The sequence below is a fragment of the Podarcis cretensis genome (genome assembly GCF_951804945.1).
Source record: "Podarcis cretensis genome assembly, chromosome: 14".
NCBI lineage: Eukaryota > Metazoa > Chordata > Lepidosauria > Squamata > Lacertidae > Podarcis > Podarcis cretensis.
This window is the reverse complement of record NC_137183.1, coordinates 14,145,144-14,171,990: the sequence shown is the minus strand read 5'-3', so window position 1 is coordinate 14,171,990 and position 26,847 is coordinate 14,145,144. Positions and strand designations below refer to the sequence as shown.

Here is a 26,847-nt window from a genome sequence, read left to right as displayed (position 1 = left end):
TAAGTTTAGCACTCTGGCAGCCAGTGTGAAGTATGTGTTCCTTTTACTGCTCACTTGAATGTGAACACAGTATTTGCAGCTGCCCGTGGAAGAGGAACAGGGGTCCTCCTTTTGTCCCAACTGTCCAAATTCCTTTGTTAAAAATGTCTGTAGCCTATTTTATTGCTCAGACCTGGAGCCAAGTGCTTTGTTTCCTATTCCCAGACAGGAGATCTCCCCCCGCCCCCAGTGACACAGCATTTGGTGACAGCATTAAAAATGTGTGCATTTGGGTTGAATAGCTTGACAATGGAGGGTGAATTCTCTTCTTTCTGTTGACATGCCAAAGACACCAACACATATTTTTTTTTTGAGAATTGCAAAAATGTGAATACAACTTTCAAGAGTAGTCTCTTTGTTCATGAGAAAAGCCACATAATGTCCTCTGAGTTCTATTACAGTTGCATCTACATATTTCATCTCTTTAGTCATGACTGATTGTTTCCATTTTAACAAGTAAACATGTTTTCCCCCTTCACCCCCAATCATTTAACTTTGTTTGCAATCCACCCACTGACATGCAGCCCCATTCTATACAGATGTTAATCTGTTTTCACTTCAGTTCTTAGTAAGAATGTGGGCAGAGTTCATAGAAATATTTGGTTATATGCAAAGATATATATTACCTGTGACAGAAATCTGGGTGGGATTCATGCCATCATTTTTAATTATCAGAAAATGAAAGTGAGTTGAGTCAGCTGAGCTACGTCTTGCTTGATATACGTCCAGCTATATCTTGCTTGAATGAGGAATACAGCACAGAAAGTGTTTGGAAGCAGGGAGTCAGAAACTACTTTATAAAACCCAGCCCTAATTCCAACTTCCTATACTTCATCAAAGCTTCACATTTCTTGTACATCTGATGCTCAATGTATTTATCAAATCCTCCACTAGCAAATGACAAAACAGTCCTTGCAATGCCTGGTCCATCTAAACTCTGCACATGCCCTGGAACTATCACATCTATTTTAGCTTTTCTCTGGGAAATAAGTGCAGTGCCACTGCAAAAGAAATCATAGGAAACAATATTAGTTTAAAGCATATAGCTTTTGGATGGACCATAACCTATGTAGCCTAATTAGTCATTAGAAGCATTGCAATATATATTGCTAGCATGTTCCTCTATGTGGAACCTTTGGCCTGCAGACCAGTCTTGGCCTACCAGGGGGGGTCCAATTTGGCCCGTGAGGTCATTTCCTCCAAGCATGCCCATCAGCTGACAAAACTGACAAGGCAAACAGCACTTTTCAGAGGCAGTTTAATAGCAGTTCCTGTGATCCTGTTTCAGCTGAAACAGGATGAGCAGGAGCTGTCTTAAAGTGCTTCTTAAACATTTATTGAAGCACCCCTCTCCCCCGTCATTTAAAGAAGGGGTGGATGCTTCAAACAGCCCTTTTGAGAAGCACTTTAATGTGCCCCCCACAATCCTGTTTCAGCTGAAATGGGGCCACTGAAGCTGCCTTGAAGCGCTTCTCAAAAGCCCTGTTTGAAGCCGCTCACGTGCTTCTATGAGCAGGAGAAAAGCCCATACCCGCACCCTGTCACCTCTCTAGCACTTGAGAAATGCATTTGCTTGTTTTTAAAGTGCATATTTAAAAAAATAAACCTGGAGAAAGAGAGAAACAGCACATCATGCGACGTTTCATCCTAGGTCAAGTGGGAAACAAGAGTTGATGTGGGGACAAAATGTGCAACCTTACGAAGATGCATCTTCCCAATAGCGGTGGGTGGAGCCATGTTGCCTACCTGCCTCCCCAACGATGCATGTTGCTGCATGATGGAGAGGAGCACAGCGGTGGAGCTTGACGTGGTGTAGGCATAGCAGTGGAGCCAGTCCATTGCTTTTGCCACTGTGCTCACACTGAAGCCCTTGCTACTTCGCCCCTCCTCAGCAGTGACACATGGCACTGGGAGCCAGATGAACAACTCTGCCTGTACAACCCCACCAGCCGCTACTTTGCCCAAGACCCAGGGCTGGGGAGAAATGGAGAGGAAAGTTGCTATCCACTTTCTCTCCTGTTGCATCTGTATAAGGTTGGGAGCAGCTCTCAGCACATCCACATAGTGGCAGGAATATGACCTAGAAGTCACAGAGCGGGTGAGGACTTAGGATATGGGCCAGTGTAAGGTCCCTTTTGGGACGTGGGTGGCGCTGTGGGTTAAACCACAGAGCCTAGGGCTTGCCGATCAGAAGGTCGGCGGTACGAATCCCCGCGATGGGGTGAGCTCCCGTTGCTCGGTCCCTGCTCCTGCCCACCTAGCAATTCGAAAGCACGTCAAAGTGCAAGTAGATAAATAGGTACCACTTCAGTGGGAAGGTAAACGACGTTTCCGTGTGTTGCTCTGGTTCGCCAGAAGTGGCTTAGTTATGCTGGCCACATGACCCGGAAGCTGTACGCCGGCTCCCTTGGCCAATAAAGCGAGATGAACACCGCAACCCCAGAGTCGGCCATGACTGGACCTAATGGTCAGGGGTCCGTTTACCTTTATCTTTAAGGTCCCTTTCACTTTAAACAATGCATTAGTTTGCATTATGTACATTGCTTTAATTGATGTCATATGCACCATTGTTTCCACTGTGTACGTTTTATTTATCTGCATGCCTTCCTTCAACACAAATATTCTCAGGGTGGCTCACAACAATATGACTCTTGTACAGAGGCCAAGTTGATAGCTGCTGCTGGGCTGGTGGCAGAGCAATTTATGTTCTGTTTTAGTTCAGTGGGACAGTATAAGTTCAGTGTGAGAGCTGGGATGGGGTTGTTTTTCTGTGCTTGCTCTCAAACCCTGGAGTCTTGGGACCGGTTCACATGGCCTCTTGGTGTGTTGCGGCCCTTTATTACAGCCTTGTTTTTGCTTTTAATTTGTATAGACTTGGACAGAATACAATATTCAAAAAACATTGGCTTGCCCCACACTCAACTGTTCGTTGAGAGCAGTGCAGGCTGCCGCAGACTTTCTTAGATGGAAATCGACTGTGTTTTGTGCTAGCAACAAATCATTCAAGGCAACTTTGCTTCCTATGTGTGTGACGCAAACTGGCCTGGAAAATAAAGCAGAGCCCTCACATCACGTTAATCGACGTTCCTTACAAAGATAAGAAGACATGTGCTCTAGTAGGAAGAAGCAGTGGGGCGGGCTGAGGATGTAGGGTCATCCTTGGGCCGGAATGTTTGTTTTTATTGGCCTGCCACAGTTTTACGCTCAAAGGGAAACTTTGCAAGGAAACAAGATCTGGAGGGGGGGGGGATAGATAGAGAAAATGTTTATACAGTCTTGACACTGTGCTCTTACTTTTAGTAAAGTCAATGAATATTTTGCTCTTCATTTTTAGAGGCTGTGTTGGGTATCTTTAGTCATGCTGAGTAGCAGCCTGCTTCACAGTGGTCCTGCAGGAATTGTAAGAGACTTGATAGGGCAACAGAGCCCGGTCTCTTTGTATTACTGGAAAGCTGGAAGATAATTTTATTTTGGTTTCATAATCAGGGGACCAAACCAACACAGTTTGAAAACCACTGTGTTAAGGCTCCTCCTTTCCTCTGACTGAAACTTTTGTTGTTGTTGTTTAGTTGTTTAGTCGTGTACGACTCTTCGTGACCCCATAGACCAGAGCACACCAGGCACTCCTGTCTTCCACTGCCTCCCGCAGTTTGGTCAAACTCATGCTGGTAGCTTCGAGAACACTGTCCAGCCATCTCGTCCTCTGTCGTCCCCTTCTCCTTGTGCCCTCAATCTTTCCCAACATCAGGGTCTTTTCCAGGGAGTCTTCTCTTCTCATGAGGTGGCCAAAGTATTGGAGCCTCAGTTGCAGGATCTGTCCTTCCAGTGAGCACTCAGGGCTGATTTCCTTCAGAATGGACAGGTTTGATCTTCTTGCAGTCCATGGGACTCTCAAGAGTCTCTTCCAGCACCATAATTCAAAAGCATCAATTCTTTGGCGACCAGCCTTCTTTATAGTCCAGCTCTCACTTCCATACATCACTACTGGGAAAACCATAGCTTTAACTATACGGACCTTTGTTGGCAAGGTGATGTCTCTGCTTTAGTTCAGGGCAAAAAATGATTGCTTTTGAGGGATGTGAAATGCCTTCCCAAAAACAGTTACTTTGTCACCTGTCTCCTCCCGCCCTGGCCACCTTTTTGGTGACTATTTATTAAAAAAAGAAAGGAATAAGAAGTTGCATCCAGCTATATCCCACTCAAAGTAGACCCACTGAAATTAGCCGTGGCATTTAATTTAAATGGGTCCACTTGCTAGTAGGACTAACAGGCAGCCAGCCTGTTCCTGGTCTATGCCAACTGTGCAAGTCAGTTTCATCCAGTTACCAGATTAATGTGTAATATATTTTTTTAACCTGTACAAAAATTCATATTCAAATAAATATTTTATCTTGAAATATGTATTTAAATACTTATTTTATCTCATTGTACAAATTTCTAAACACATTTTATAGTGCATTTCAGCATTTTGGGGTATATTTTTGAGCCAATAACTTACGTTGCAAACTTCAGAAAAGTACAAAATCTGAAAAATAAATGCATTTGGATCTGCATGTTAGCCTGGGAAGTGTGGATCATCTTACCTAGCATTAGAAGTTACAGAAATCAAATTCGTGAATTCTCACTGTCTTCTGTTATTGAAGTCATCTGGTAGTATGAAAGCTGGCTTTAAAATGAAACTATAAGGAAGTCATGTAAGCAATCAAAATCTGATTCAATCACCTATGCATAATTAAACAATGCATTTCCAAGGTGGTGCTCTCTGCAGAATCTTTCCACCTGTTGGAAATATGGTGGCGCTGTGGTCTAAAACCACTGAGCCTCTTGGGCTTGCTGATCAGAAGGTTGGCGGTTTGAATCCCCGTGACGGGGTGAGCTCCCGTTTCTTGGTCCCTGCTCCTGCCAACCTAGCAGTTCAAAAGCACGTCAAAGTGCAAGTAGATAAATGGGTACCGCTCCAGAGGGAAGGTAAACGGCGTTTCCCTGCGCTGCTTTGGTTTCACCTGAAGTGGCTTAGTCATGCTGGCCATATGACCCGGAAAAACTGTCTGAGGACAAACGTCGGCTCCCTCGGCCAGTAAAGTGAGATGAGCGCCACAAGCCCAGAGTCATTCGCAACTGGACTTAACTGTCAGGGGTCCTTTCCCTTTACCTCTTGAATACTGTGATCAAAGATTTGCCAACTGCTTATCAGAAAATAAAGCAGTTAAGGGGGGAAAGTGTTTGCCCGAAGAAATTTAAGAAAATGTTTTACATTTGCTTCTCTTACATTTTATTGTTTCCCCCTGCAGATATTAACGAGTGTGAAATTGGAGCCCATAATTGTGACCGGAATGCTATCTGTACGAACACTGCTGGAAGTTTCAAATGCAGTTGCAGCCCAGGTTGGCTTGGTGATGGTATCAAGTGTAAAGGTGAGTTAGAGGAACTTTGGTCAGGTGCTGTTGTTTTTAAACTTCGAAATATTAATATGTCAGTGTTGAAAGTAATCATTTGGGCATCCTTTGGCTTCATTTGCTCTGAAAGTGACTTTATAGTTATCAAATACAACTCTCTGTGCCAGTGCAGAGATCTCATCAACCCCTTGCAGATGTTTTTCTAACTGCTCCTTAAAAACTTGGAGAGAAGGAAAATTTGCTGCTTTCCTTAGGCCTCTTCTACTGTTGCCCAGATGATTTTGAAATAAGCATTCCCTCTCCACCGCTTCAAATAATCAGCTTAAAATTACATTTGTTTCCTCTTCCCAGGAGTATAAACAATTGCTGTCAGTCTTTATTCTGGCATTTTTATAACAATCTGCAAAGTAGTACAGTGTACCTCAGCAGCTATTTCTTCACCTATCAAAATTTGGCTTATTTTTAAGTATGTTGCACTTAAATTCTTGGTATGCCAAATTTAGCATCTGCATTTGGCACAGCGACGTGTTTTGGTGATGAATTGCCTGATATATTAATTGGTAGTTTTCATCTTAAGTACTTATCTGAATTGACTTAGACCTGGGAATGTTATGTCAATCCGCAGATAGAGTATATGGAGATCTAATTTTTTTTAATAAAAAAATTAATTGGGAATTTTGTTCCCCGTATTGTCGTGCCATTTGTTTTTTTTCATAGACCTTCTGCTGTTGCAAGACTTTCCCTTTCAGCTTGCAATGAAAAATATTTATGTTTTTATTAATGCCATTTTTGTTCCCTTCAGACCTAGATGAATGCTCAAATGGGACACACATGTGCAGCCCTCATGCGGATTGCAAAAATACCATGGGGTCGTACCGTTGCCTGTGTAAAGAAGGGTACTCTGGGGATGGATTCACATGTACAGGTGAGCTTTCTCGAGGGGGGGGCGACCCTCCCATACCTCTGATAGTGACATTTAGGGAGTCCCTTTCCTCCACTGCCCAGTGTTTGACAATATAAAATGGTCCCTCAGGAACACGTACCTGGCCATCTTACCCATTTGAATGAATATGTGGCTGTTGTTAGAAACAATTGAATGGGGCCTGTGTAAAAAGGTCAGACAGATCTATTTCTGTTCTGTTGCAGTTGTTTCCACAGGTTCATTCATAATTTTATTCCATTTCATCTCCACATTAATCTACATTTTTTAAAAAAAGTGCAAAGAGTGCTGTTTAAATTAGGGATGATTCAGTCTGTTTTTGACCCATGTGAATCTCACATGTGTTTTTTAAAGTCCAGATGGGAATTCATATTTAAGTACATACTTGAACAGTATTTTATCACAAAATATGTATTTTATCTCAGTGTATGTATTTAAACCTAGAACAATACCTTTCCCCCCAAAAAATAACAATACAGTAGTCGAGACTATGCATTTTTCATGTTTTGTGATTTTTTTTGTTTAGCTAATAACTCTATTGCAAACTTAGGAGAAATATATGTAACACACACACACACACACACACACACACACACACCCCCCTCTTCTACTGAGCTATGGCTCCATCCCTTCTTCCCAAGCAGAAAAAATATCTTCTCTCCCTTTCCATTTGGCAAGCGCTCATTATGTCCATACTTTAGTTTCTGTTGTAGAATTTCAGGCCTTGGGCAATAGTTGCTCCTTGGCATAAATAAAAGAAATTGTTCATCTGTGACTTCTTTTTCTTTTCAGATATTGATGAATGCGCAGAAAACTTGAACCTCTGTGAAAACGGCCAGTGCCTCAATGCTCCAGGAGGTTATCGCTGTGAATGTGATATGGGGTTTCTACCTACCCCAGATGGGAAAGCCTGCACAGGTAATTCAGTGCCGTATATAAACAGTACTTACCTGAATTTGGCAAGCCAATGTAATTAGGCAATCAACACAGGTCTCCTGAATTTTTCGAAAGAAATTTAAAGGCACTTCGCCATTGGGATCAAAAGGAAGTGCCCACTTGGGAGTTTCAGTAGAATGTGTCTCATCTTAGTAGGTATATATTTATGAAATATCAAATGGTTTATAAAGATATTGAGATAAAATTGTAAGAAGCGTAAGTTGGTTATTGTAATGGTTCTAGGGGTTGCTCGTGCATAAGCCGGTGCTTATCTCCCCGGCTGGGTGCAAACACCTGGCTGGGTTGCCAAAGTGAACCTTTTCTGTCCGGACAGCCACTCACCCGTGGCTGACTCAATTGCTGGCAGTATCCGTCAGTGGGCGTTTCTTAAACTTCTTCCAGCAAAGAAGCTCTTTGACGCCTAGTCTCTTCCTACTCTCTCTGCGCGAAAGCCTTCTGCGCAAGGAGGGCGTGGGCAGCGGAGGACCCCTACTCTCCCCGCTGGTCCCAGGCAAGGAGTCATGGGACCGCCTCGCCACTTCCCCCATCTGCCCCCCTTCTCCACTGGTGCTACGCTGATTCTCTTCCCCAGAAGATGGGCTGCTTCTCCCGATCCCTGGACACTCTCTGGAATCCCTCTGGCTTTTGCTCTCTCCCTCCGGCACTGATGGCAGTTCCCTGACAGTTATGAATGATGATCTCACCATAACAGTGCATCAACAACTCATAGCAATGCTAAACCTCTGTGAATCGTATCCTATACAAACAAGCATTGCAATCAATTGTGAATCCTAGTTGGGATTATGCAGATGATGAAATGAAGTTTTACATATAGGAGCTAGATTCACTACTGATGTAGTACGGTAATTATTATTATTATTTGTTAATTTATTTACTGCTTAATGTCAAAACAGGCTTGCAAGTGGTTTGCAAGTATTAAAAACAATTATACATAAACAATCCATAGTTCTAGTGGCATTAAGTTCTATGGAACAAAGTGAACAAGTTGTAATCAGCAAGACTGATGCAGGGAGCAAACCCAGCTATCGCCCTGGTAACTGGCATCAGCAGGGTCACGAAACAGGGTTAGCTTCCCACCATAGTTCTGAGTACACATCTTTACTCTCTCCCAGATTACTGAACAATCTTCATGAATTTCTCAGGAAGAAAGCTGAACATACTTTACTTAGGGACACTCTTAGGTGTCCCTAGTCTACCTTGCTATAACTAAACTGATGGACTTGTCTCCCCAAGAGATATCTCATGGCTAGTGAGTACAGTGTTTCTGAGACTCATCCCATAAGGGGAGAGACTACACTGGAACTATCAGAGGACAAATGTTTCCAACTGCCTCACCCCACTGTCTAGGTCCCTTGTAAGGCGGAGCTGCCTGCTAAATATTTATTTATTCCTGCTCTCTCTGGCATTTTTATGGGGAGTGCCCTTTGAGTCTTTTATTTTTTTTACTTTTAAAGAACATGCTGGTGTTTTTCTCACCCACTTTTGTATTTTGCTTTTCGAATTGTGGTTCATTACTTGAAGCTGAAAGTTGCGTTCTTGCTTATATCAACATAATAAAGGCATCTCCTGTCTCTTTTCCCCTTCCTTCAAGATATCGATGAGTGTGCCCTTCCCAACATATGTGTCTTTGGGACTTGCCAAAACTTGCCTGGCTTGTTCCAGTGCCACTGTGAGACAGGATATGAATTGGACCGAAGCGGTGGGAACTGCACAGGTAAGTATGTGACTTGGCCAATCTAGTTGTTAAGCATTACTTGGCTGATTCATTAAAGAGATAGGCCTCTTTACTTAACTGCTCGTGTAAACAAGTTTTCTCAGAAATATGTCCAGATTAACTAATCTTCAGTGGCAAAGACATCCTGGTGCTATGAGTTTGATCTTACAAAGGATGGCCACATTCAGTCGTACCACCTGCCAAATATGTTACCATTTCTGTTGGATTGGGAAAATGAAATGTTTGGAGGTAGGCATTTCCACATATTATGCTTCGACTGTGTTCACACCATACCTTTAAAGCACTCGCCTCCCAATTATCCTGGGAACTGTAGTTTGCCCTTCACAGAGCTACAATTCCAAGCATGCTTAAAAAAACCTACAGTCCCCAGGATTCTTTGGGGTGGGTGCGAATGTGCTTTAAATGTATGATGTATATGCAGCCTTACAGTCTTAAATCAAGGTAATCTGACAGGCACTTTTCTTTGTTGTTGTTGTGGATAGATGCAAAGCATTTTATATTTACTTGCTGAAACAGCTATGGGGGAACGTGTGACTTTGCAGATGTCTTTGGACTTCAGCTCCTCTCAGTCACAGCCAGCATGGCCAATGATCAGGGATGATTGGATATGTAGTCAAACATAATCTGCAAGGTCTCTACTCTCAAACGACAGTGGGCACTCAGCAAACATGATTCCAGTCACACCAAAATTCCATGTACAACTTTCGGGATCGGGGCCATCGTGCCTGATTTTGCAGAATTGCATTTTCTTTTTGTTCTTTAAACAAACAAAAAAAAAAACCCCACAATATGCATAGGAAATATGAAGAATATTTAATTTGCACCCAAAAAATGCTTAGTAAATTGGCTGGCAAGGAAGGGAATAGTAGATGATGAGAACCCAGGATATTAATTCAAAGTGATGTTTGGGTCGCAGAATGGGTATAGGATGTGTGCATTCAATAGAACATTGAAATCCGTTGAGGCTTAAATGGGCATTGCCTTGTATTTTTCTCTTAGGCTTATTAGACAAACCATGGAAATGGGCATACCTGGTTTTCTTGCTGCTGTTTGTATGATTTGCTTGGAGTCTTTGGGTGTTTGCTCACTCCTAGGTTCTTCTTGGATTTTTCCTGTCCAGATATCAACGAGTGTGCAGATCCCACAACTTGCATCAGCGGCACTTGCCTCAATATGCCTGGCAGTTATACCTGTGAGTGCCCCCCAGATTTCGAACTGAACCCCACTCGTGTTGGATGTGTTGGTAAATATCATTTCTTTTTGGGCTTCCTGAGTCAAACTACGTAGCTCTTCTGAAGTGTTTTATTCATGGTTTGGGTCACATAGGATGCATAGAAAGCTGAGTCAGACCATTGTTCCATCAAGCTAAGTGTTGTCTACACTGATGGGCAGCAGCTCTCCAAGGTTTTGGACAAAAAAACACTTTCCCATCCTACCTGGAGATGCCAGGGATTGAACCTGAGGCTTTCTGCATTCTTGAAAATTAAGTGAAAGTAGGCTTAAGTGAGGGACACGGGTGGCGCTGTGGGTTAAACCACAGAGCCTAGGACTTGCTGATCAGAAGGTCGGTGGTTCGAATCCCCATGATGGGGTGAGCTCCCGTTGCTCAGTCCCTGCACCTGCCAACCTAGCAGTTTGAAAGCACCTCAAAGTGCAAGTAGATAAATAGGTACTGCTCCGGTGGGAAAGTAAACGGCGTTTCCGTGTGCTGCTCTGGTTTGCCAGAAGTGGCTTAGTCCTGCTGGCCACATGACCTGGAAGCTGTACGCCGACTCCCTCGGCCAGTAAAGCGAGATGAGCGCCGCAACCCCAGAGTCAGCCACGACTGGACCTAATGTTCAGGGGTCCCTTTACCTTTAGGCTTAAGTGAAGCAACTCTACAGTTAAATATACAGTCATACCTCAGGTTAAAGTCACTTCAGGATGAACGTTTTCAGGTTGCGCTCTGCGGCAACCTGGAAGTAATGGAACGTGTTGCTTCCAGGTTTTGCCGCTTGCGCATGCACAGATGCTCAAAATGACGTCATGCATAGAAGTGGCAAATCACAACCTGCAGGCGCGGGTTACGTTCTGCTCTGGATGCAAACGGGGCTCCAGATCAGATCCCGTTCGCATCCAGAGGTACCACTGTAATCAAGGCATGGGATGGTAAACTGGGAGGGATATTCTTGAGGTGTTGATGGTAGAACTACCAAACTGTATTGGCTATTGAGGTAAAAAATAAAGATATGGAAATTTGACACATCAGGAAAGATAACCAGGAAAACACAATGCAGTTTGGCTTATTTGGGGGAAAGGCACTACAGTACTTGAAACATCTTCTTTTGCCCACTAGATACACGCTCTGGCTTCTGTTACTTGGAAATTAAACCTCGAGGAGATAATGGAGATACAGCTTGCAGCAATGAAATCGGTGTTGGAGTTTCCAAGGCCTCTTGCTGCTGCTCCCTTGGTAAAGCTTGGGGAATTCCCTGTGAGCAGTGCCCAGCTGTAAACTCAAGTAAGTGAGGCAGAGCAGTACAAGATGTTGACTAATTTGTGTCTTGGTCCATTTGCTCCCTTTGAGCAAAAGTCAATCCAAGTAGGATCACCCACAGGGCACATTCATGTGCTACATTGCCGGGAGATTGCGCTGTAGTGTAGAAAGCCACTGGCTTCGAACTTGTGTCACACACCTAGAGCTAAATAATTCAAATCTTGTTTTCGAAAAAATAAAGCTCAACTTGCTTTGGGTGTAAATGAAGTCTGAAGCCGCGTATACTTTTCAGGAGAGAGGTTACATATAGACCACTTCATTGCAATGTTAAGTTCATCCTGGGAACCTCCAACTTGATCTCTGGTTGGAAGAAGATTGCAGAAGAAAAATAAGGGTGCAAACCAAACTCCTCACTCCTGCTGGTGGGGCTTTGCTGAGCTGAATGACCACTGCTGTATCCATAGCCTTCTGCTCATGGCGACTGGGCAGAAAAAAGGAGGGGGCAGGGCAATTGGCTCCAAATAGGGGTTGATGCCGGCATGCGATGGAAGTAGGATGCGCTTAGGAGGCAGCATTTGGGGGCTCCAGCTGTCCTTCATCAGTGGGGATTTGAGCAGCGGCCCACCTTACCTGCATGTTTGGCAGCCAATGGGAGGCCAGTTTTGCTGGTAGAACTTGATGTAGAAACACCTACCCCTTCCTTGCAGCCTGATGTAAGGAGAGTTAGAGTGATAAATTTTGTAGCAGAGCTTTGGCTATTGCAGGCTCATGAAATTTATTTCCCTTTTCAGGTGACTACAAGCTGCTGTGTCCTGGAGGAGAGGGATTCCGACCAAATCCTATTACAGTCATTTTGGAGGGTAATGCATATTTTGTGGTGGCTCTCCATGTCATAATGAATTATTATTTCATGAGCTTCGTTTGTTCGCAGTCCTCTTTAACAAGATACTGTCGGCATTTTCATTTGATTTTAGATATTGATGAGTGCCAAGAACTACCTGGGCTTTGCCAAGGAGGAAAATGCATCAATTCATTTGGCAGCTTTCAGTGTCAGTGTCCAACTGGCTACTATTTGAATGAAGACACTCGAGTCTGTGAGGGTAAGTAAGCCTCAGGTTTATTCAGTATTTATTCAGTATTGCTTTTAATTCTGCGCGGAAAAAGAATGTTCATCAAACCACATGGTCTGTTTCCAGAAAAATTAGCGCCACAATGAGGTACAGGTGTAGAAAGTTACAATTAACTGAAGGGTATGTGCATAATTACCGTATTTTTCCGTCCATAAGACTCCCCCATGTATAAGATGCCCCCTATTTTGGGGGACGTAGATTTAAGAAAATGGCTTTGGCGCTATCTGTGTATAAGACGCCCCCTCATTTTTGACATTATTTATTAGGGGGGAAACCTAGTCGTATACATGGGGGGGGGAAATAGGGGACACAGGTGGCGCTGTGGGTTAAACCACAGAGCCTAGGACTTGCCGATCAGAAGGTCGGTGGTTTGAATCCCTGCGACGGGGTGAGCTCCCGTTGCTCGGTCCCTGTTTCTGCCACCTAGCAGTTCGAAAGCACGTCAAAGTGCAAGTAGATAAATAGGTACTGCTCTGGCGGGAAGGTACCTCTGGCGGGAAATGATGTTTCCGTGCGCTGCTCTGGTTTGCCAGAAGGGGCTTAGTCATGCTGGCCACATGACCCGGAAGCTGCACGCCGGCTCCCTCGGTCAATAAAGCGAGATGAGCTCCGCAACCCCAGTCGGCCACAACTGGACCTAATGGTCAGGGGTACCTTTACCTTTACCTATACATGGAAAAATACGGTACTTATCTTACCAATCCCATTGGAACAGGTAGGGTAGAAAGCATGGAAACCAATGGTAGGCACAGCCAGAACCAATGGCAGGCAGAGTCAGTTCTAGTGTTTTCCCCATCCTTTTCCATGATGAGTTCTGCAAAGACGACACAGGAGGAAGCTAACTATGAGTCGCTGCAATGTGTTATACGTGGGGCTGCCTCTGAAGATGGTCCAGAACTTCATCTGCTGCAGAATTCAGTGACCAGGTTGCTCACCAAGGCAAGATGGTTCGAGCATATAATATCAATCCTGGCCCAACTTCACTGCCTGCCAATTAGTTAATGAGCCCAATGCAAAGGGCTACTTTTGACTATAAAGCCTCAGGACAGCAATAGCTCAAGGACAGCCTCTCCCTGTGTGAACCAACCTGGACCCTGCAATCATCATGAGGCCCTTCTTTGTGATCCCCCTCCATGAGAAGTCCAGAGGGTGGCAACACGAGATTGGGCCTTTTCTGCGGTGGCTCCCCACTTCCAGAATGCTCTCCCCTGGGAAGCTTGCCTAGCACCATCATTGTACTGTATGTCCTTAGGCACCAGGCAAAAACTTTTCTTTATAACCAGGCCTTTGGCCTTTAACTATCTGTGGTCTTTTGGAAGTGGGTGGGATGTTTTTAATGTATTTCTCTTTTCCACTTGGTTTTAATGTATCTTATGTGGGGGGGGCAGGGGGGAGTGGGGGGTGTCTGTCTATTTGGTTATAAGTTGCTTTGGGTTGCCCTGGGCAATATATATTGTAGTTAAGCAATATATGCATTGTTTTAATCAATCAATCAATCAATCAATCAATCAATCAATCAAATATATAAAAATACCTACTATACTTCTTTTATTCAGGGCTAACCAAAGTGTGGCCCAAAGGTGTGATAATGAAGTGGGGGAAGGGGAAGCATCTGTTGAGCTTTTTCTCTTCGTTCAATAACTACTTTCAACCCATATCTATCTAGGATTAGGTAACCTGTTTTTTATGCAGCACAAAAAACTTTCTCTAGTTGATATTAACTTCCCCTATTTGTTTTTGCAGATATTGATGAATGTAAGAATGAAGGCATCTGTGGACCTGGAACTTGCTACAACACCGTAGGAAACTACACTTGCATTTGTCCTCCTGACTACTTGCAAGTAAATGGCGGAAACAATTGTATGGGTGAGTTTGTTTATTTCAACGTTTTCTAATCCACCTTTCCACGCTGAAATGAAGCACTTAGGGTGGCATACATCCAAACACAAAATCACAACAATGGCAACTCAAGCACAATGGAAAACAACAGTGTGGCAACATAATAAGCTAAATATGGTTGCGGGGAAAAATAAAATATATATTATTTAGAGTCCTTCTTGTTTCAGTTCTGAACTGGCAGCCTGGCTGAACTTAACTTGAGCAAAGGTAGCATATGCAAAACAAAAGCCTAGCCTTGTTTCTTCATGATCATTAACAAAACTGGTAACTATATTTTCAATAAGACTTTTAACGTATCTACCGTATTTTTCCCTCTATAACACGCAGATTTTTTCTCCTAAAAAGGAAGGGAAAATGTCTGTGCGTGTTATAGAGCGAATGTGTGGTCCCTGGAGCCGAAAAATCAGGCAAAAATCAAATCGCGGCGCTTCACGGAGAAGGGAAAACTGAAAAGAGGAAGTGGATGCTTTCCTGCATTCTGCCTCAGGGTCTTACTGCCCACCCACCTCTGTTTCGTTGCTGTGTTTGCTGAAACGGAACAAAGAGCAGGGAAAGCCCCTCTCCTCCAGGCAAGCAGAGGGGAATTCCTCTCTGTGCTTCTGTGCTGCTGGGGGAGAGGGAGAGAGAGGGGGGAAGGGAGAGAGAGGGGGGGGAGGGGGAGGGAGAGAGAGGGGGGAGGGGGAGGGAGGGAGGGAGGGGGGAGGGAGGGAGGGAGAGAGAGAGAGAGATAGCTGGCTTGGGTGGGGGGAAACTTTTGCCTTTCTTTCCTCCCTCCCGTTAAATCCCTCTCCTGCATTCTTAGCCAGCTGCTTCTCTGCACACCCCTCTCATGTCCCTTATTTGTTTTTCCTTCGCTCCCCACTTAAAATGTGGTTACAAAGCATAGGTCCACATGGATCCTCAGGATCTTTGCATTGGGTCACCCCAAATTCACCACCAGATCACATAGCATGTCCATGGCTACAGCCTGCCCCCCCAAAATCACGCACCCACTGTTGCCTGGGGCTGCAATGGTGCAAAAACGTGGTTAAAAAGCATGGATCCATATGGATCCTCAGGATCTTTGCATTGGGTCACCCCAAATTCACCATCAGATCACATAGCATGTCCATGGCTACAACCTGCACCAAAAAAATCACGCACCCACTGTTGCCTGGGGCTGCAATGGTGCAAAAATGTGGTTACAAAGCATGGATCCACAGGGATTCTCAGGATCTTTGCATTGGGTCACCCCAAATTCACCATCAGATCACATAGCATGTCCATGGCTACAGCCTGCACCAAAAAAATCACGCACCCACTGTTGCCTGGGGCTGCAATGGTGCAAAAATGTGGTTACAAAGCATGGATCCACAGGGATTCTCAGGATCTTTGCATTGGGTCACCCCAAATTCACCATCAGATCACATGTCTGTGGCCACAGCATGAAGCCCAAAAATGATACATCCACTGTTTCATTCAGAATGTTTTTTCCCTTGTTTTCCTCCTCTAAAAACGATGTGCGTGTTATGGTCAGGTGCGTGTTATAGAGCGAAAAATACGGTAATTAGAGAGCATGGCTACATACAAGAGTTTCCTTCCCTTCATTAATGGAAAGTTTTACTTGCTGAAAACGTTTGTGACTGGCTAGAATGCTTTTAACAAAGGAAGGCAAAATCAAATCCTGAATTGTGCTCTGGTAGTGTTAGCAGCAAACTTCCCATATTGTTCAGTGGGAACAATGTCAGGAAATTTGATATGTAGTGATAGAGACTGGTGTGACTAAGTAAATGGTAGCAGTTCAGGGTATGGAACTGATTCAGTAATGTGGGCTGCATTGCATGCTATGCTAAACCAAAAAGCCTGTCTTGATCCAGCATAGGAATGTGTGGTGTGCACTAGCACACAGCAGCTGCAATCTGCTTTCCTCCACCGTTTGTGTGAGCGGCTGAACAAGCCAGGATCTTGCACTTAATAATAGCTTCCTGTTACACGCTTACCCGGAAACAGTAGTTAATGGCTTCCAAACAAGCCAAAATATGATGTTTAAATTTGGCTTAATATTCTGCTTTGTTTGGAAGTCAATAACTTGCTTTCCAGTTTCGCATGAAACAAGAAGCTACAATCCTGGCTTGAAGCAATAATAGCAAAGAGTAGCTCTGAGCATATGCAGAATGTGTTTCCTGCACCCAAGCAGCAGCTTCAAGTGGGGAGGGGGGAAGACTTCAAAGTTGGAGACTTCCAGAAAGGGCGATTCACCTTTTGCTTTGTAACTTTAGTACTGGTACAAAGCTAAGGCGAAAGAAAGAAAGAAAACATCAGAGGCTTTGCAGATTTGGTACTCTGTTTAAGGGATGCTTCCTCCTATATTACTGAGAGGGTTGCCAGATTAATAATGACTTCAGTCGAGATGAGGACAAGTTTTGTTCTGGCTTCCTGAGAAACAAAAATAAATAAATGCTTGTTCGTTTGTTTTTTTAATGAGTTGTATGTTTTATTTTTGTACTGAATTTTATTGGTATATGGCTTTAATAAACCATATATTAAAGGCTGTGCAGTATGCAGTTTGGAACAGTTTTGTAGTGGCTGCAGCACATTGAACTCAGCTGCCTTGCAGATGCATCATTTCAGGGTTTACCTTCAGTTGAAAGCATCTCAGATCAACCCCGTTCCTCAGCTGAATTGTTGCTGAGGTTCCAAACTCAAATGAACCCAAAATGTATTTAAGCACAGCTAAGCCAAAGACATATGGGGTATTGTCTTCCAGAATTCCACCAGAAGGATATGAAATCACTGATTTAGCAAGGTTTTAAGCAAGAACCCATGACTAGCTGAGGTTAGCATGTTCTCTGCTGCCAAAGCTTTTGATGAGTGGAGTGCTGGGTTTTATAGTTATGAAACCAAGCGTCATTCGTGGGATTTTGGACAATACTGAAAGATGTTTATCCATAGATGATGATGCAATTTCACTTTAGCTGTCAGCTATGTAACATAACACTGGATTTCAAGAAACCCTTCCAGAAAAAAAGGCACGAGTAGTTTACTACTAAAACATGGGAGTAGTATGTTTTCTCTTTTAAGGCAGGGGCAACTAAATATGCTTTGGTACCTTAAAACTGAAAAATGGGAAATCAAACGGTTCCCCTCGTCCCAAATTAACATGCTTCAAAATCCACTGGGAAGTTGTCCTGTGCAAATTTCTAAGCTAGTGTCATATAGTTGTTAAACCAGGACCTGAGAGACATCCCAACTGGGTGCCAGGAGCAGGTCATCAGTAAATGACAAAGAGTATGTAAACTCTTTATAAGAAGATACAAGGTCTGCTCAGGAGTGCCAGGCCTAATATGCAACTCTACTCCATAGATATTGGCCCTATGAGGCAGTTGTGGAGACAGAAGGTCCCCACCTTCCCACAGCTGCCTAAGTCTCCTCCTCCCCTGAGTCCTTTCCAAGCAGTCTGAGACTCTTCCAACTCCTCTGTCTTTGCTCCTCTCTCTTCATATCTCTTCTGTATCTGGGAGACCAGAGGGGAGGGGAGCTTGTCGCAGCAGGAGGGGGAGACACCAGCCTGACTCACCTCTGCCTCTTGGCCTTCCTCCTCTCCTGCTACCACTTCTGCTTCTGGGCTTCTCTCTGCCACAGACTCTCTCTGCTCACTAAGCCCTGTTGCCTCTTCAGCCTCTGACACCTCCCTCCAGGATTCTCCCTCTGACCACTCATTGTCATCCTTAAATCCTTCAAAGACAGAGGTCCTCTGGCTGGGACGGGACGATATGGGATTGAGGGGGCAACTCCCATCTCTTGCGGGGGTGCACTTAGTGCCAGCACCGTCCGTTAAGAGTTTGGGTGTAATCTTCGATACCTCCCTCTCCATGGAGGCGCAGATTACAGCTATAACAAAGGCGGCATTTTTTCATCTCCGCCAAGCTAAGCAGTTGGCTCCTTACCTCTCTCGCCCTGACCTAGCCACTGTGATCCACGCGACGGTCACCTCCAGACTGGATTATTGTAACTCACTCTACGTGGGGCTGCCCTTGAGACTGACCCAGAAACTCCAGCGGGTGCAGAATGCTGCAGCGAGACTCCTTACGGGGTCTTCGCTGCAAGATCACATTCACCTGGTGCTATACCAGCTGCACTGGCTCCCGGTGGAGTACAGGATCAGGTTAAAGATGCTGGTTTTAACCTTTAAAGCCCTATACGGCTTAGGACCCTCGTACCTACGGGACCACCTCTCCTGGTATGTCCCACAGAGGAACTTACGGTCTTCAAATAAAACATCCTGAAGGTCCCAGGCCACAGAGAGGTTAGGCTGGACTCAACTAGAGCCAGGGCTTTTTCGGCTGCGGCTCCAATCTGGTGGAATGCTCTGTCACAAGAGACTAGGGCCCTGCGGGATTTGACATCTTTCTGCAGGGCCTGCAAGACAGAGCTGTTCTGCCAAGCCTTTGGCCAGGGCACAGCCTGACTCCCTCCTTTGGCAATCTCCACAGAACTTAAGCTTATGGTTGCCATCAATTTGATTTTAATTAATTTTTTAAAATGAAATGTTTTTAGAATGTTGCGCTATTTTATTGTTGTTAGCTGCCCTGAGCCTGGCTTTGGCTGGGGAGGGCGGGATATAAATAAAATTTATTATTATTATATTATTATTATCCCATCAGCAAACCCTGGGCTCTTAGCCTTTGTCCCTTGGGGGTCCCCCAGCTAGTTCCCCCCACCATTCCTCTGCGTCCAACCGGTCCATTACACTGGGTGACCTTAGGTCAGTCACTGCCACTCAGCCTAACCTAACTCATTTTTCTTCATTGCAGATATGAGGAGGAGTCTGTGCTACAGGAACTATTATGCTGACAACCAGACCTGTGATGGAGAGCTGCTCTTTAACATGACCAAAAAAATGTGCTGCTGTTCCTACAACATTGGACGAGCCTGGAACCGGCCTTGTGAACAATGCCCCCTCCCAAGCACTGGTTTGTATTTCTGCTGGAGAGAAATATCAAAGCTGTTAGCAGAATCTTTTATACATCTCAACATTGTGCATGGAAGCTGTATGGGCTGCTACATGTACACATGCACAAATGTTACTGCAAAGTCAATAATGCTGTGCTAATGTTGGGTTTAGTATGCAACATAACCTGCTTTTCCTTATCTAGCCAAAGTAGATGAAACTCCCATGGGTATAGAGACAGGATTAGTAGACGATTGTCCAAGCTGCGATTTGATCAAAAATTCCAATTCTCAACCACCTGGTGTGCGTAGGCTCTCCTGTGGCCAAACTTCCTCCACGGAGCATCACTTTCTCTTGCCATATAGCTGCGTCTATAAGCGGTCTACAATTAATAATAAAAAGAAAAGCAGTTACAACCCCCCCCCCCCCAATTATTACAACACTCATGGATTTATCTATCTATCTTAATTTAGGAGAATATTTGCTAGCTGCATTCACACATATACCCATGTTTTCTGTTAAGTGATAACCATAAATGTTAAACAAACCTAACACCTCCGATTTGGCCCAGGGTTTATTTTGTCATGTCTTTGTTGTTTACATTGATCTATCTAGTTTAATTTTAAACATACATCCACAGCTTTCTCTACATATGATACTGGTTGTGTGCATAACCAGGTTAGTGTATACTTCATGTAAGGATGTTGGTGAGTTTGGGATGAAGATTTAGAAAACCTGGCCTTTAAAAGGCATAGATTAAAAATTGAGGGTAGGTTGTTTGATTATTTGTGTGTTCTGAATCTTTTTACAGTATTTACATAGTTCCCAGAGCAGGTTACATCATCATCATCAATAATTAATACAGTAAAATGACTGCATTTCCTTGAAGTTTGAATCAATCATCGTACTTTGTGACTTCAGGGAAATGTAATTATTCAGTGTAGGACTTTCCCTACATTTTTATTTCATTTTTTAGATGAATTTGCAACTCTCTGTGGAAGTCAAAGGCCCGGTTTCGTCATAGACATTTTTACAGGATTGCCAGTTGGTGAGTTAAAATTCTGTTGAGATTTACTTTTCATTTCATATGGTATGTATTAGGGGAAAGGGGGTGTTTGTTTTTATGATTTGCCTTTTCCTGGGAAATAGTGAAGACTAAACAATGTGGTAGAACTCAACCTCCATGCCTTAGTTTGTCAGACTATGGCACCCTTCTTCCTGGGTCCTCTTAGCCTGCAGCTGTGGTGACCGCTACTTGGGATGAAGATAACATAAAGGTTTGAGGGCATTGTAGTTTGGCTTAGTTTGTAGACCATAGGTACTGAAGGGTGGAAAGCTTCTGGGACGAGCGCCAATCGGCAATGGGTTTGAAAGGGAGTCTTTTCTTTTTGCTAAAGCAGATTTTTATCTGACCTTTCACATCAGTTCCTCTGGGTATTGAATTTAAGCGCTGGGGGGGCGGGATCCTTTATGTTTGTGTATACTTTACGAGAGAGCAGGGAAAGGATTCAATATGAATGTTTTTCACACACTATAAGCCTGTAGGTGTTTCATAGCCAAGGTTTGAAAAACTCAAATCCAAAGGGGGAAAAACAAGGAATTCATAGAGAAGGAGCCAAGTATTCTTAGATGGAACTCCCTTCTTCCTTTTCTTGTTTTCATTTACATGAAGAGCAAACTGGAGCATTTTGTGGTGCAAAAAGCAGTATTGTACAATATGCCCCAGGAACAGAGGTTAAGAGGAAGTCTTTTTGTTTTTCTTAATTGGGCCAACTTCTGCTTCAAACGTCCCAGTCTTTATTGCTTTGTTAATACAGATATTGATGAATGCCGCGAGATCCCCGGTGTGTGTGAAAATGGAGTCTGCATAAACCTGATTGGCAGTTTCCGGTGCGAATGCCCAGGGGGCTTCTTCTACAATGAAAAGTTACTGATATGTGAAGGTGAGGGGCTTCCTCTCACGCTTATGACAGTGGTGTAGATATGGTAGTAGAGTGGCGTGCTGAACATGCATGCTGGCACATGTAAGGGGATAGGTTCATAGGCACAGCGAAGCTGCATCAGGTCTTGCTGCCTTCTTGTGTTTCCCAGGATTATTCTGACAGCCAGCAAACATGTTAATGTTCAGATAAGAGATCTTTTGCATTTGTCATAATCCCTGATGGTGCTGATATGTGCAGTTCCATGTGCTGTAGCCACAAAGTAGAGGGCAGTAAGGTATGAATGTGGGGGTGATTAGGGAGGCAGGAGAGGATATATTATTGAATGATATCCTTCCTAACTTGCGCTAGCAAGTTCCATATTCTAGCAGAGTTCCAAACATACCCCTTTTAAATTACGCAGCGATCAGCTTCTTGCTGACTCATCTGAGTCTTACTATTAAAGATTCCTTCCTGGTAAAATCCCTTCTAATCCCTCTTAAAAGGAATAAACACAAGAAGCTGATTAATGTTAATATAAAAGTAGTTTATTACAGATTCATTCAGGTTCACAGACATATCCCTGAAGGCAGGCTTAGGTTACATAACAACTAGAACTATTCCATAAAAAAGTTAGTCCCAATTGACTGCGACTAAGAGTCACTTCTCCAAACACATATCAACATACAAAAATGGAGAACACATACTGATCAGAACATGGAGGCCATGTGCTCCTCCATGCTAGTACAACAGACCACACCCTTTTCAAGTCACATGTAGTGGAAGTCTGTCCCAGCTCAGGAGGAAACAGGAAGTCTTCTCCTGAGTGGTACAAAATATCCCCTAACATGTCCACTGTAGGAATGTTGTACTTGACTGCAGTTTTACATCCCACAGTGAACAAAGGTCCAGTGCTTCTTTCCCACACACATTTTGAGAACACCACTGTGGGAACAAGAGACTGCAGACAAAGGCCACAGTCATTTCAGTACTTTTTCTTAACTCTCTTCATCAGTCTATACCTGAGTGCTAATTCTTCTTCCTTGTCATAATTATTCTTTGTTGGCAGTACCAAATTTAAAAACAAAGCCCAATAACTTCTAATTTGGTCACCTTATTACAGATTTGCAGCCATTGTTTTATTAGCATCCTTGTGATTGACTAATATGCCCTTCTTCACATAAACCAGATTTCAAGTTCAAGCTTGCTTGTAGGAATTCAGTGTGTGAGAGTTCAACTATTTTAAATGGTCATGCCTCCTCCATCTGTGGTAATAAACTGAGAAGTTTTACTAAAATGCATCACTGTGGGCTAGTCTTTTGGATGGAAAAGTACTGTTCAGTCATATGCTATGCTTCCAGTCAGCAGGAAAGAAAACTAGGTCAAATAAAAGTAATGCTAATTAGGAACTTACAATGAGCTGTGAACTAAAAAATTTAAAATCAGGAAAATGTATTCCAAAAAGTTACACTTCTGAATTAAAATAATTGAGACGAAGGTAGCATAATAAGTTTGTTAAAATGAATTTGTGAATTTTAAATAACTGCATAACAGACTTGCAAATTATTTAATCGGACAAAGTTGTTTTGTGGTATTTAGCTCATTAGTTTCACGCCAAGCCGAGTGGTTTACAACTGCCTTCTCCAACAAGGTACTCCCTAAACGCTTTGGACTTCAACTCCTGTTATCCCTCATTGGCCATGCTGACCGATGTTGGTGTAGCCCAAATCATCTGGAGGACACCAGATATGGGGAAGCTGATTTACAGAGAGGGCAGTCGAGGAAGAGATGGAGTTGACCCTAGGTGACTTGAGCACCTATTACTTTTTATATTAAGAAGCATGAGTGTCAAATGTTTGTGGTGCTCACACATTTCATCACGGATAGCAATCTTCTGCACAGCATTTACCTGTCCTGTCTTGCAGCTGTTGCTTCCTGGATGATATAGGATGACCTAACCTCTGAAGCCACCAAAGGCTGAGAGTCCCTAAAGACATTGAACAGCATTGCAGCTTTCTACTAGGCGATTTGTCAGTGGCAGAATGTGGTAGCTGAGGTTCAGGCTAGGCCTCCCTAGTCCACATTTCTAGTGGTAAACTCCCAGAGATGCCTAATGAGGCAGGGCTCAGGGTACCGCTTGGTTCTGAGGTCCCAATATTTCCAGTACTTCCCTTGGTCCCTACAGTACTATTGAGGATCCATCTTTATTTCAAGATAAACAAGAAAACATGGGTCTTTTCCAGTCTGTACTCTCAAATACAGATTTTCTACTATCTTTTCTTATTGTACTTCCTAAGATTTTGTTTGTTCTTTCCAACAGATATTGATGAATGCCAAAATGGGCATGTGTGTCAACAAAATGCAGATTGCATCAACACACCAGGTAGCTACCGCTGTGATTGCAAACCTGGTTATCGGTTCACACCAGTCGGCCGGTGTGTTGGTAAGTACTTCCAGCGAGTGTATTTTACTGTGAAATTCATGGTGACACTGATTTATTTTTATTGTTAATATTAAATGTATTGGTCACTTTTTCTTTGCCACGGCAACTTAAAGGGTTCTCTAACGTGTTCTCTAACGGCAGAAAAGTACCAGTTTTAATGTATGCGGATGACGCTGTTCTTCTCTCTCAAACCAAAGTGGGCTTGAAACGTGGCTTAGGAAAGTTTAGTGACCAATGTAACACTGAGCTGTTAACAATTAACTTTGCCAAAACCAAAATTGTACATTTTAACCGCTCCTTCAGGAAAGATAATTGGAGCGTAAAGGGAAACGCTATTGAACAGACTTAAGATCTTCCAATACCTAGGCATTACTTTCTCTTATAATGCCAAATTGTCAACACACCTGACCACATCAGCTATATCAGCAGGAAGAAGTGCAAATGCCATCCTTAGATTATTCAGAAGGAAAGGAGCTGGCTTCCTCCCGATGGCCCTCAAAGTTTTCCAGGCAAAATCTTTAGCCCAACTCCTGTATGGCTCTCAAATTAGCCCTTCTACCAACCTTAAGACCCTTGAAACAGTACAATCAAAATTCTTAAGATCATTATTTGCTACCCCAAAGTGTACACCTAATGCAGTTTTAAGGCAAGAGGCAGGACTGCCCAGAGTGGAATTAAAAGTCTGGGAGCAAGCAATATCCCTCTGGCTGAAAATCCATTACAATCCTAAGGGACTGTTACCTTACTTCCTGGCCGCAGTTCCCTATCCTCCTTGGCTTATGCAAATAACTAACAAGATCAAACAAATTGGCCTAAACCCTGAAAATCTTCTTATTGGAACTCTGAACAAGGCAAAAGTAATTATCACTCAGAGACTCTACGATGTCGAATTACAACAAGAAGACGCCTTACTCCCGGAGATGTATAGATGTTTAAAAGCTTGGTCTAATTTTGCAGCTGCCCCTTACTTAACTAACATCACTAATGAAGCTTATAGATGGGCTTTCTCCAGAGCCCGCTTTGAGACAATGCCCTCAGCAGTGCTGTACGGCAAATTTACGCGGGTACCAATGCATGAGCGTCTCTGCCCCTGTATGTCTAATAAGGTAGAATCTGTCACTCACATCCTTCTATTTTGCGAATTCTATAGTGAAGAACGAGTTCAACTTATTTTGCCGCTTTTATCAAAATTTATACCCCTTCAACATTATTTGGAATCCTCCCCCGAAATTCTACGAAAATACCTTCTGGAAGATTCCTCAAGCTCAATATCATATGAGGTGGCCAAATTTTGCACTTTAGCAATCAGGAAGCGTAAATCTCTTTTGTTGAATGGCACACTGCGAAGTTCCCTTGTGTAATTTTTTTTTTTCCTTGATGCTGTTGTTGATTTCCTTTTGTTTGATCTTGTGGTGTTCTGTGTCGCTGGCTTTTGCCGCAATAAAACTAAAACTAAACTAAAAAGGGACTTACAAAAGTTGCCTTTTTGCAAAGACATGTACTAATAGCACGTGATGGAGGAGACTCTTGAGAGTCCCATGGACTGCAAGAAGATCAAACCTATCCATTCTGAAGAAAATCAGCCCTGAGTGCTCACTGGAAGGACAGATCCTGAAGCTGAGGCTCCAATACTTTGGCCACCTCATGAGAAGAGAAGACTCCCTGGAAAAGACCCTGATGTTGGGAAAGATTGAGGGCACAAGGAGAAGGGGACGACAGAGGATGAGATGGTTGGATAGTGTTCTCGAAGCTACCAGCATGAGTTTGACCAAGCTGTGGGAGGCAGTGGAAAACAGGAGTGCCTGGCGTGCTCTGGTCCATGGGGTCACGAAGAGTCGGACACGACTAAACAACAACAACAAAGAGTACCAGAATATCTTCTTTAAATGCAGTGTCTTATATTTTGAGCACGAGTGGGCAGTTTTTTCTCTCTCATGAAGATGCCGGAGAAACTTTTTTTAAAAATCGTGTGTTTTCTGTTCTGGAAACCTCAAGAACAACTTAGCCATCACAGTTGCTATTTCTTTTGCTAAGTGTACTACAAGCACGTTCTTTAGTGCAAGCAGTTTTAGGGACTTTTGTACAAGTGCTTTGATCCTGTACATTTGAAGGCTTAGTGTAATTTATTAAATTTATGGCTTCAGACAACAGAAAGGCGTCTCAGAACAATTTATAAGAAAAGTAAAATACAAAATTGCATAATAAATGATCAATAAGAGCTATACAAATGTGCTAGAAGCGTTCATCCAAAATCGCCAAAAACAAGGATAATCCACCGCATCCAAAAAAAGAAGGAATGCCAAAAACGGCAGCTTAAAGCCTGGGAAAATAAAACTATTTTTGCCTGGTGCTGAAAATATGACAGAGTTGGCACCACGCAAGCTTTCTTGTGAAGGGAATTCCATAATTAGAGGGATGCCACAGAAAAGGTCTGTTTTATTGTTGTATCCCTCCAAATATATCCAAACACAGAGAAGGACCTCAAAGTCCAACAGACTGGCCACTTCTAATTCTTCTGCCCCATTTCTTTCTCAGGGCAATTAGCAATCTCCAAGGCTGCTGTCAACCTCTTTTTTATCTCAGATAACAGCAACACGAAGTAGAATTAATGGAATTTCAATTATATGAGACATTGGTGCTGCCCCCTCCCAACCCCAAATGAGTTGTATTGAATGTTAAACATACCCAGAGGAGACCCATTGAAATTAATGGCCATGACCAGCTTAGGTCTATCAATTTAAATGGATCTATTTCAAGTAGAACTCAGCTACACGCAACCCTATGTGTACAAAGATCGATGTATGTTTCTGAATAACACCACCATTAGAAAGGACTTTAGCAGTATTTTCCTGGGAAGTTTTTGTTCCACATAGTTGGGCTTTCGGAAGAGCACCTTTTCCTAAAGTACATGTTTACATTGTTTATAAGGCCTTTGTGGGGAAAGGGTGTAGACACAGAAGTGAAATTTCACTTTGAGAATAAA

The 26,847-nt window shown here is 43.3% G+C and overlaps 1 protein-coding gene across 3 annotated transcripts in view; it reads left to right on the top strand.

Annotated features, from left to right (window-relative positions):
* Positions 1 to 26,847, top strand: part of FBN1 (fibrillin 1) — a 215,608-nt gene that overhangs the window by 150,049 nt on the left and 38,712 nt on the right. For all 3 annotated transcript variants that reach the window (XM_079953094.1, XM_079953095.1, XM_079953096.1), the window contains 13 exons: positions 5,331 to 5,453; positions 6,238 to 6,360; positions 7,168 to 7,293; positions 8,924 to 9,046; positions 10,188 to 10,310; positions 11,403 to 11,567; positions 12,335 to 12,403; positions 12,518 to 12,643; positions 14,417 to 14,539; positions 19,366 to 19,524; positions 20,479 to 20,550; positions 21,320 to 21,445; positions 23,742 to 23,864. In XM_079953094.1, the coding sequence (XP_079809220.1) occupies positions 5,331 to 5,453; positions 6,238 to 6,360; positions 7,168 to 7,293; positions 8,924 to 9,046; positions 10,188 to 10,310; positions 11,403 to 11,567; positions 12,335 to 12,403; positions 12,518 to 12,643; positions 14,417 to 14,539; positions 19,366 to 19,524; positions 20,479 to 20,550; positions 21,320 to 21,445; positions 23,742 to 23,864 (1,581 nt within the window). The remainder of the gene's footprint in view (positions 1 to 5,330; positions 5,454 to 6,237; positions 6,361 to 7,167; positions 7,294 to 8,923; positions 9,047 to 10,187; positions 10,311 to 11,402; positions 11,568 to 12,334; positions 12,404 to 12,517; positions 12,644 to 14,416; positions 14,540 to 19,365; positions 19,525 to 20,478; positions 20,551 to 21,319; positions 21,446 to 23,741; positions 23,865 to 26,847) is intronic.